Below are 11823 nucleotides of genomic sequence, written 5' to 3' on the forward strand. Positions count from 1 at the left end.
ATACCTTTCTACCCAATCTCCTTGTCTCTAGTATTCCTATCTAGCATATCCTCCATGACATAAGAAAAGCATTTTTCTGAAATACAGAGTGTAATATGTAACTCTCAAAACCTTAAAAACCTGTACCCTTAGGAACACCAACTTCTTTATAGGGCTTCAAATATGCACACTATTGACCTCAACCAACCTTCCATTCTTTCCCGTTAAGGTAAGGTAAGTAAACTTACCTTCTAGTCAGTTCAGTTGCTCAGTCGTGTCTGACTCTTTGTGATCCCGTGGACTGCAGCACTCCAGGCCTCCCTGTCCATCACCAACTCCCGGAGTTTACTCAAACTCGTGTCCATTGAGACTGTGATGTCATCCAATCATCTCATTCTCTGTCAGCCCCTTCTCCTCCTGCCTTCAATCTTTCCCAGCATCAGGGTCTTTTCAAATGAGTCAGTTCTTCCCATCAGGTGGCCAAAGTGTTGGAGTTTCAGCTTCAGCATCAGTCCTTCTAATGAATATTCAGGACTGATTTCCTTTAGGATGGACTGGTTGGATCTCCTTGCAGCCCAAGGGACTCTCAAGAGTCTTCTCCAACACCACAGTTCAAAAGCATCAATTTTTCATCACTCAGCTTTCTTCATAGTCCAACTCTCACAGCCATACATGACTACTGGAAAAACCATAGCCTTGACTAGACAGACCTTAGTTGGCAAAGTAATGTCTCTGCTTTTTAATATGCTGTTTAGGTTGCTCATAACTTTCCTTCCAAGGAGTAAGCGTCTTTTAATTTCATGGCTGCAGTCACCATCTGCAGTGATTTTAGAGCCCCCCAAAATAAAGTCTGCCACTGTTTCCACTGTTTCCCCATCTATTTGCCATGAAGTGATGGGACCAGATGCCATGATCTTAGTTTCTGAATGTTGAGATTTAAGCCAACTTTTTCACTCTCCTCTTTCACTTTCATCATGAGGCTCTTTAGCCTTACCTTGCTTCAGCCTAACTTTACCTTACTACCACCAATACCATCCAGTGTTATCCATCTTCTAGCCTTTGCTCAAACTCTCTGCTCAGAATGACTTTTCTTTCCATCTTAGCATGGGAGTAGCCAATTTGTTTTTCTGGACTGCAGTGGATTTCTTTTGGCCCACCCAGAACTCCTATTTCTGGGAAAACTTGCTTCTCTCGCTTTGCAATGATGTGTTTCCGAAAGCCTTGTCCTCCAGCTGAGGCCATATATGATGAAGCCAAATATCATCATGCTTGTGGTCACAATGATTGACCCAAGTGTGAGCAAGTAATCCAAACTGGGCCAGTTGGAGTCCTTCCAAGATTGCTGGTACTCAAGAGATACCCTTGCCTTCTGAATCATTACTTTGGAGTGACGTTTAGCCCAAAGCTGCTGGTGACCATGTTTCCTAAGACAAGGAGAAAGCTCACATGTAGTAGGTCCTGAGGCCAACATGCAAAGAGAATCAGATAAGAGAGTTGGGGAGACTGAGAGAGTCGGGTGTTCCAGACCTTGATCTAACATTGACAAATCATAATCTCCTTCTTTTCTTTTAGAATTGAGAGTCTATCACTTAAAATAAATAGTCCTCCAGGTCCATCCACATTAAATATTTCTTCCTCTATGAAGCCTTTCTAGACTGTAACCTTATAGATCTGCTTTATTATGCAATTGCCATCTGCTTTTTCTGAAGGTATAGCTAATTATTTTCCTATTCCATTAGGTTCAATCATTTAGTAATATTTGCCAAGTGTAACCATGTTTCCCACTGGACTAGACTGGGAGCTTGACTCATACCCCACTCAGCACAGAGCCTGGTACACAATAGAATTTTAAAAAATATTTATTACATTGAATTGCTAAGGTTGTTCAAAGAAGGGTTTTCTTCCTATTGTGCCTGATGACATGTACTTCTCTCTCTGTTCTAAGTTCTGTGCTAGTAATAAAATCACTAATGATTTATAATATTTTACTGAAAATGTAATTTTTGAAAAATATGTGAACAAGTGAAGAACATAAGCTACATTTTAAGCAGAAAAAGGGTAGTTTTCAAATAATGAACTCAAGCCACTTCTGTGTCTTACCTCTAAATAGCAGGTACAAATTGGTTTATTTGCATTTTCTTGGTTAATTACACATTTTGGAATGATCTTTCCATGTGGAAGTCATTGATAACAGGATCTAATTCCAGAGACCGAAGTGCCATTAGTTTCATTGAATTGAAGCATTTTCAGAGGTTGGAGTCAAAGCCTGGGAATTAGAAATCGTGGGTCTTAATTACATCTTGGTCACAGATTGGTTGTTTTCTTGGAAGCATACAACCTCAAAAAATTCAAGTGCCTGTAAAATGAAAATGAGAATCTTTGCTTCCTTCAACATCAGACTTTTATGTGGTTTAATGAAATATTACCTATACTTGCCTTTGAATTCCTAGGATAGTATGCATTACTTTCCTAAGTCCTTGAATAGAGTAGCTATTTAGCATCATGGACAAATGGGTAAATTAAGGTCTTTGGCTCAGTGGAAAACAAAGTCTAGCTGTTTGAAAGGGAGGTACAGAAATATAAAAGGGAAGGAACCCAACTTTCCCTTTGGAACTGGGTGGTCCTGTCTACCAACCGCATGTTGAGCAAGGGTATTTACTTATCTTTAATCCTTAGAAAATTGTATGAAATAGAGAATACATTTTACCCATAATGAGACCAAACTTCAGATACCTTAAATAATTTTCTTCAAGGTCACCAAGCAACAATTGGATGATGGTCGTGTGCTGATCTTTGTAGAATTAATTATGCTTCAAAAAGGCTATGCTTTTGGTTCTGGCATACTAAGTCATTTACTCATAACACTGAATAAAAACTAGGTATGTGTTTTGGATATTTTTTCAAAAGTAGTGCTGTACATTTTATTATTGATTATCAGCAATAAGAGGAACTTTGAGCTGCAGGGCATTTTGCTCTATCAGAATGGCTCATAAATTTTAAACCTTAGTCCTTGAGTTTGACTCTAGTTGGGACTATAGGAATGCTGTGGGCAGTCATTCTCACTCAAAGTTCAGATGAGGCATCAGATCTGCTTGTGAAGCTTGAAAAAACCAACTCTGGAGCCATTAGAAGCAGATTCTGACTCTGAAGGGTGTATAAATGTGTGTGTATGTTTACATGCTCTTCTCTGAGATAGGGAGACAGTGATCCCAGAGCAAAGGTTTCCCTGGGAGAAGACTAAAGCCAGTTCTGGGGAAGGGGTGAGAAACTCTAAGAAATCTAGGTTATCTCTAAGGTATCCTGGAGTCCCTAAACTCTCCCTCCAGTTGTAGACATTTCTAATATGACTTCAGAATTGACCTGTTCTTCATAAAACCTGTGTAGCAGTGACATCAGCTGGTCCTGACAGGTCATGATCTCTCATCCTGGAGCAAGTTTAAGTCAAAACAGCTCACAGAGGGGAGGAGACAGTGCTCTGGGTGAACACGGGAAGCAGTTGAAAGGGAGAGAATCCTTTGGAAACAAGACCAAAACCTTACCAATAAGGAGGCTGCAACCCCTTTCAACCGCAAGATAAGACAGAATAATACCTTCCTGTTTCACTTGGCCAGTTTATAATGTGACACTTGAAGGGAAGCAAGTCTGTCAAGCTGGTGTGTGCATTATCTGATTTCCCCCACACTGCCCCTGCCGGCCCCCTTTGTGTCAGGAGTGCATTACTTGTTGGAGCAGTGAGCCTCAACCAACCTGGAGAGTGGGGCTAGGAGGATTACAGGGAAGAGCAGTGAGGCTCAACTAATGTGGGGAGTGGAGAGGGGTAGGGAGACATATAACAACACAAGCTCTGCTTTGACTCACAGACAGAATCCAGTTGAAAAGACAATTTAGATTTTGGTGTAATGACTCTGTTCACAAAAGACAGCAAGGATTTTCCCCAAGCTGTTTCTTCAGAATTCAGAGGAAACGGTGCTAGAAGGATGCAAATACTACTCTCTTAATTTATTTTATTAAAAAAGGTTTAGGGGTGTGTGTGTGTGTGTGTGTGTGTGTGTACATGTGTGCACTCATTCATTCTTCCCTGCACTGGCATAGAAACATGGAAGAAGTCTCTCTTGGACAAGGCCGTAGAGTGCTACAGGATGAAGCTGTTTCATTCCTATTTTCTATAACACACAGAATCTAATCTGATGCTCCTTTCCCGTGGAAACTGGCAACAGTCAAACAATATAGCATGGGTGTCTGATGAGGATTAGCGTGCATGAGGGTCCACAGCTTAATCTGAGACTGTACGCAAAAGCAAATAGTTTGTGGCATAGCCAAAACAAGTATAAATTGACAAAAGTTTCTGAAAGTGTGGAAGTGTTAGTCGCTCAGTCGTGTCCAACTCTTTGCGCCCCCATGGACTGTAGCCCGCCAGACTCCTCAGGCCAGGGGATTCTCCAGGAAAGCATACTGGAGTGGGTTGCCATTCTGTTCTCGATCCTGACTAGTTCATACAATCATTACTAATCATTATATATGTAGTAATCAAATTCATTTTAAGAACCGATCTTAGAAAACCATAGGGATCATTTAAAATATTGAAGTTTAACAAGTGTTTAAGTAGATCAGATCATAAATGATGCCTTGGTTTTTCTCATCTCCTTATTAAAGAAAAATTTAAATCCCTCAGATGAATATACCTGAAGAAAGTGCATGGTAACTTTTACTAGAGAATCTCAAAATACTTTAAAAATGAACATTAAGCAATAATAAGCAGTTATAATAAAACAGCTATCCTATACTGAGTTACTACTCTGTACCTGACATAGTGGTATTTTACACGGATTATCTCAATTAACACTCTCAAAAGCCTTAGGGTTTAATGCTCAATGCTATTGGTATCCTTATTTTATTGATAAGGGAAATGAATCCTATAGAGTTCAAGTTCACACAGCTAAAATATGTGGTGGAATTAGAAATGAAACTAGAGTCCTCTGAACTGGCTCTTAACCATCATTCTATCCCAGAACCACAAATAACTTCAACATAACCCAGAGATGTAGCAAGAAGAGTTAAATGGTTTGTCATATTGATGGATCTAGGATGAGGTTTTCCAAACTCATAAATTCTGGTTGTTCACTAGATCACATAACGTAATTAAAGCAAATAAAATAATCCTCCTTGCTTGCAGACTGATATTAACAAAGGATGGACTACCAAGATAGATTTCCAGTCAAAGTTTGTTCCAAGCATGGCTGTTCACATAAATTTGTGCAATATAAGCATCATACACTGCCAAAAAGACTCCAGAGAAACCTTATTACAATCTCTTTAGCTTCCTTTTAAACTAAGAATTGCTGTGTATATGGGCTTCCCTGATGGCTCAGACAGTAAAGAATCTGCCTGCAATGCAGGAGATCCAGATCCAGTCCCTGGGTTGGGAAGATACCCTGGAGAAGGGAATGGCAACCCACTCCAATATTCTTGCCTGGAGAATTTCATGGACAGAGGAGCCTGATGGACTACAGTGCATGGGATTGAAAAGAATCAGACGTGACTGAGTGACTAACACTTTCACTTTCATATATCTATATGAAATACAGATGCATAAAGAAGAAAAACATAGATATATTCAAGAAAAAGTCCCCATGTATAGCCTCATCACTGTTTAATTTTGTTGTTCTTGTATTCTAGTTTTTCATGTGTCCATATATGAATATAAATGTCTGTTTTCTAAATAAAAATTAGATATACTATAATAGTGTTTCATTTACTGTCTTTTCCTATGAATATATGATTCAGGAGCTAGCCACAACCCAGCTTCACATCTTATAAACTGTGAAAGTTTAGGAAAATTGTTTAGTTTACAAGTGTCTCAATTTGCTTTTTTGTAAAATAGAGATATTATAAAGTTTATTTTTAATATGTGAAAAGGTGCTTAGGACAGTTAATGGCAGATAGTAAGTATTATATAGATTTTTGTTAAATAAAAAATAAATCCCAGAGAAAAGGATGCACATCTTTTAAAGGATTCTGATATTACCAAGTTACCTTTCAGAAAGATCCTACCAATTAAAGCAGCGTGTGAGTGGAGTACCCATTTTCCTGCTCCCATGGCAGACTAGTTAAAAGTATAGGAAGTGAAGTGAAGTGAAAGTCGCTTAGTTGTGTCCAACTCTTTGCGAGTCCATGGATTATACAGTCCATGGAATTCTCCAGGCCACAATGCTGGAGTTGGCAGCCTTTCCCTCTTCCAGGGGATCTTCCCAACCCAGAGATCGAACCCAGGTCTCCTGCACTGCAGGCAGATTCTTTACCAGCTGAGCCACAATGGAAGCCCAAGAATACTGGAGTTGGTAGCCTTTCCCTTCTTCAGGGGATCTTCCTGACCCAGGAATCAAACCGGGGTCTTCTGCATTGTAGGCGGATTCTTTACCAACATAGCTATGAGAGGTCAGGCCAAATTCTGGCTCCATCGTCCAATAGTCATGTTATTTTGGAAAAGTGACTTGACCATGCTAAACTTCACTTTGGTTTTGTATAAAACAGGAATGACAATGAAAATATCTACATTTAGGATTGCTGTGAAACCGAAATGAGATGATTCACAATAGAGCCTCTCATAGAGAAAGGATCAATAAATGTTAACTATTAGTCTATATTTGCAGTCCCTCCATTTTAAAGATAAGAAAAATTAGGGCCAGAAAGTATGTCATCTATGGCTGAAGAATTAATCCCATCAGCAAAAATAATACAGGAAATACAGTGAGGAGGATATTTATGGTTCTAGGTGATAAATTTTTTGTGCGACTTTTAGAATCTCTTTTAGATTTTAGGGTATCTTTTAGAATATACTTACATGATGCTTTCCTGTGGCTAGTGCTCAGCATATATTAATTAGTAACCTGGACAGTGGCACAGAAAGTATGCTCATTAAGCCTGCCAGTGTGAGGGAGGGAGAGCATGAGCTTCTCCTTGAAAGAAAGAAGCAAGAAAATACACTTCTACCAGGAAAAGTGATAGTAGACTATTTGAAGAAGGAAAATCAGTTGCCCGAGTACCTGGTGAGGAATGAATGATTATGCTCAAACCAAGAAGCAAAAGTTCTATCAACCAGTCTGTGCAAAACGATGTATGATGAATGCAATTTTACAGATTACCATAACCTAAAAGACTTGAATAGATAGACTGAGAACTGGGTGGTGTCTTACTCTTTTGGGCACCAGTGATCAGGTTTTTAGATAAATAACAAGATAGGAGTGGTTCCCTGAATAGGTATGGTCTTACAGAGTGTAGGATGTCATCAGAGGAGACCTATAATACAAATGGCTGAAAAGATGAAAGAACTTAGCGTTATTCACTTTGAGGAATTTGTCAGACTTTTTTTTTTTTTTTCCCAGTACAGGCAAGATTCTCTTAAAGAGGAAAGTGTGTACAGTTGTTTATTTCCACTGATATTAGAATAATAGGAAGTGGCTTTCAAACTGCAGCACGGAAGATTTAAGTTAGGATGATTGAAAAAAAACTTCTAAGTAATGTGAACTGTAAAACATTGCAAATGATTACTAATTAATACTATGCAACATTTGTAGAATTATTTAGACTCTTTTTGTATTAGTTTCAAATTATTTTAGTAGGTCTTAACTAAAGCCAGGAGAATAGGCTGGGTATACTCTCAAGGTTCCTTTCTATGATTTGATGATAAAAAAGACTTGATCCTGTAAAGATTGCTCTGGCTTCTTTTCTATTGCAGCTACCCAAGGAACAGCTGTTGCCTTGACAACAAGGGACATTCTTAGGTTCCTCATATGCTAATAGGAAAACGGCCAATTTTCTTGTTCATAAAAGAAAACTGTTGGTTAATGTGTGCATCTTTTTCCCTCTCCCCCACCTGTCTCTCTCCCATTCTCTCTCTCCTCCCATTATTAGCCACACTTACATGAACCTCAGTGAGAGAGTTAAAAGAAGATGAGAAAAGAGGGTAGAATAGTTTGTATTTTCAGCATCCTCACTGAAACTTAAGAAACTCATTCACAAAAGACTTTGGAGTAAGGCAATGCTAGAGGATTTACATGAAATCATCATTCAATGTGTCGAGAGGAAAAACAATGATGGCATAAATTCCTTATAGTGTGGGTAGACACAGTGAATAGATTTCAAGAGGAAGGACTCAATATACCTTCACCGATGTCTCAACATGAGATGATAAAACTAGCACTTCCAACTATCCAGGCACTTGTACCCAGACATGCACTTTTGTCTAAACTGAGTAGACGGCATATAGACCTAGCTTTACCTAAGGTTTGCGTGAATAATACTACAAAAAACAGCAGGAGAACGGCAATTACTTCACATACAATTCACTAAAGTAATGGGTAACAGTTATTTCCCCTAGGGCAAAAGCCATAGAACAATTCCTCCTTTCTCCTTTGCTACCCGAACTGTAGCCAAATGCAGGCTGGAAAACAGATTGATAGCTCATAAAAAGTGCTTTGAGTAAACTTACCCATATATTATGTGGAGAGCTATAGCTCACTGAATTAAAGCAGGCCACCACTCTGTGGGATTTCTTAAAACCTCAGCTATAAAAAAGCCAAGTTTCTTAGCCTAGTGGAGTGGTGCTTTGTCCATGTAGAAGCATGGAAGCCACAGCCCTGTTCCACTAGACTTGTTTTTATATTTTGTTCACATGGATGGCGTGTATGTATCATAACACACATTTCTTTGTATATTTACCCTACCTTTTTCTATACAGTAGTTATATGGTGGATGTGCATTTTTGTTTGCAGTTTTACCACCCCCTGTTAACTCCCAAGGATTTTTTGGGGGTGGTATTGTTGTTAAACGTATTTTTCTTTTGGTCATGAAAATAATTCAGGCTTGTTGTACAAAATATGAAAAAGTTCACAAAAGAATGAAGAAGGATATGAAAAAATCTCTGTATTGTTTTGAAGAACAGTACTGGAAGCAAATAAAGCTGATACCAATTTTTTTTTTTTTTATTAACTGCTAGGATAGCATAAAATGCAGGACATTGTTTCCTGCTTGTTTTCTTTCTCTATTTTTCTGCGTCTATCAATCATGGACCAAGAGAATAAGAACACTCTGATGATGTACACAAACATACAGGTACCAGTAGGTGATGCTATATAGATATAGATGATATAGAGATACATATATCAGAATGATGATATAGAGTGGCATTGTCAAGCAAGTGGGAGAATATAGAGGGTTTGAAAGGCTAAACAAAACCACATTTAGACTTCTATAAGATAATCTTAAGGATATTTTGAAAACACTTCTATTTGTGGCACAATATTGTTGTCAGGTTTTGGAACTAGCTTTTCTTATCCCAAACCCACTCGGCCTCAATATTTCCCACAGAATTCTTATTCTTGGACCATCCTCTTGGTTGGTCCCACTTTTAAACAGTCACGAAGTCTTATCTTCTGCCTTTTTTCTCTTTCCTTATTTTGCATCCTCATTACTGATCTCTTTTCCATTCATCTACTCCATTTAAAATTACTCAGTGTGTCCCTATTGTCTATATGAAAATTTTTTTGTGATGTTGTTTGTACCTTTCAGTTCTCCCTGCATCATCTCATATTTGGAGAAGGAAATGGCAAGCCACTCCAGTATTCTTGTCTGGAGAATTCCATGGACAGAGGAGCCTGGTGGGCTACAGTCCATGGGGTCGCAAAGAGTTGGAGACGACTGAGCGACTAACTCTCTAACTCATCTAATATTACTCTCCCAGGCAAATGCTATCCGCAAATGTCACTCCCTTCCCCATTTAGCAGTATTGAACTGCTTGTAATTTCTTACTGCTCTCCACCTCCCAGACTCAAAGTTTTCCGCATTATTACATTATTACTATTCTCTCTACCTGGAATACACTTTCATCTCAGATTTTCATGAGGAACCTTGGTATCTCCATCTTTGAGGTTTCAGATAAGAAACCTTATTCTTTTTTCATAGAGTGTATATATTTTATTGTTTTCTCATTGGCTACATTATTTATTTTAATTTTTATTTTATATTGGAGTATAGTTGATTAGTAATGATTTGGTAGTTACAGGTGTGCTGCAAAGTGATTCAGTTATACCCATACAAGTTTCTTTTCTTTTTCAAATTCTTTTCCTATTTCGGTTAATACAGAATATTGAGCCAAGTTCCCTGTACCATATAGTAGGTCCTTGTTGTGTTTCTGCTTTAAGTATGATAGTGTGTACATGCTAATTCTAAACTCCCAGACTATTCCTCCCCCTCACTTCCCCCAGTAACCATAAATTCATGATCTAAGTCTGTGAACATTTCTGTTTGCAAATAAATTCATTTGCATCGCTTTTTTAGATTTCTCATATAAGCAAAATTATATGATATCTTTCTCTGTCTGTCTTAGTTCATTTAGTATGATAATCTTTAGGTCCATCCATGTTGCTGCAAATGGACTTATTTCATTCTTTTTACAGACTAAGTAATAATCCATTGTATATATGTATACCACATCTTCCTTCTTCATTCATTAGGCTGCTTCCATATTTTGGCTATTGTAAACAGTACAGCAATGAACATTGGGCTGCATCTTTTTGAACCATGGTTTTCTCTGGATATACACCCAGGAGTGGGATTGTTGGGTCATATGGTAGCTCTAGTGTTAGTTTTTTAAGGAACCTCTGTAATGTATTCCATTGTGACTGTAGCAATTTACAGTCCCACCAATGGTAAAGGAGTGTTCCTTTTCTTCCACACACTCTCCAGCTTTTATTGCTTTATAGACTTTTTGATGATGGTCATTCTGACTAGTGTGAAGTGATACCTCATTGTGGTTTTGATCTGCATTTCTCTAATAATTAGTGATGTTGAGCATCTTTTCATGTTCCTTTGATCCATCTCTCTGTCTTCTTTGGAGAAATGTCTATTTAGATCTTCCACACATTTTTTGATTGGGTTGTTTGTTTTGCTGATATTTTTTTTTTTATTTTTTTTTACGAATGAGGCAATTTATTAACCCAGCATCATTTGTTCTAATGCTTCTTGTTGGCAGCTGCCACCTGTCCAGCGATTCTGTCCAGATCTCTCTGTCCCTGAGGTGTCAGTTTGCGGCCCCCATCTTGGTCCTTTTCCACCATTTTCAGCCCCTCCAGGGCTTGGAGGACCCGCCGGGCCACGCTCTTGGAGCCTCTGCTGAAGTGGCTGGGCATGACGCCGTTCCTCTGACGCCCACCATAGATCTTGGTCATGGAGCCAACCCCAGCGCCACCCCGGAGGTACAGGTGGCGTGCCGTGGAAGCAGCTCGTGTGTAGAACCAGTTCTCATCGTAGGGAGCAAGTTCTTTATGCTTGGCCAGCTTGACGGTGTCCACCCATTCAGGGACTTTCAGCTTCCCGGACTTTTTGAGGAAGGCTGCCAGAGCTCTGACGAACTCCTGCTGGTTCACGTCTTTTACAGTAACTCCAGGCATCGTGCGGCCTCCGCGCTGCCAGCCAGGGGAAAGGGTGTTTTGCTGATATTGAGCCGCATGAGCTGTTTGTAAAATTTGGAGATTAATCCCTTGTTGCATTGTTTGCAAATATTTTCTCCCATTCTGTAGGTTGTTTTTTCATTTTGTTTATGGTTTCTTTTCTGTGCAAAAGCTTTGAATTTAATTAGGTCCCATTTGTTTGCTTTGTTTTTATTTTCATTACTCTGGGAGACAGATTGAAAAAGATTTTTGTTGCAATTTATGTCAAAAAGTGTTCTGCCTATGTTTTCCTCTAAGAGTTTTATAGTATCTGCCCTTAAACTTAGGAGATAAGACCTCATTTTAAAAAATTATTTATTTTTAATTGAAGGATAATTGCTTTACAATATTGCATTGG

General features: G+C 38.8%; 1 protein-coding gene across 1 annotated transcript; it reads right to left on the bottom strand.

Moving 5' to 3' along the window:
• Nucleotides 1–10942: 10942 nt before the first annotated feature.
• Nucleotides 10943–11464, bottom strand: LOC122444894 (40S ribosomal protein S19). The gene has a single exon (XM_043473649.1). It carries the CDS (start codon nt 11424–11426, stop codon nt 10989–10991), a length of 438 nt encoding a protein of 145 aa, XP_043329584.1. The 5' UTR covers nt 11427–11464; the 3' UTR covers nt 10943–10988.
• Between the last annotated feature and the right edge of the window lie 359 nt (nt 11465–11823).

This window comes from Cervus canadensis, chromosome 7 (assembly GCF_019320065.1).
Source record: "Cervus canadensis isolate Bull #8, Minnesota chromosome 7, ASM1932006v1, whole genome shotgun sequence".
Lineage (NCBI taxonomy): Eukaryota > Metazoa > Chordata > Mammalia > Artiodactyla > Cervidae > Cervus > Cervus canadensis.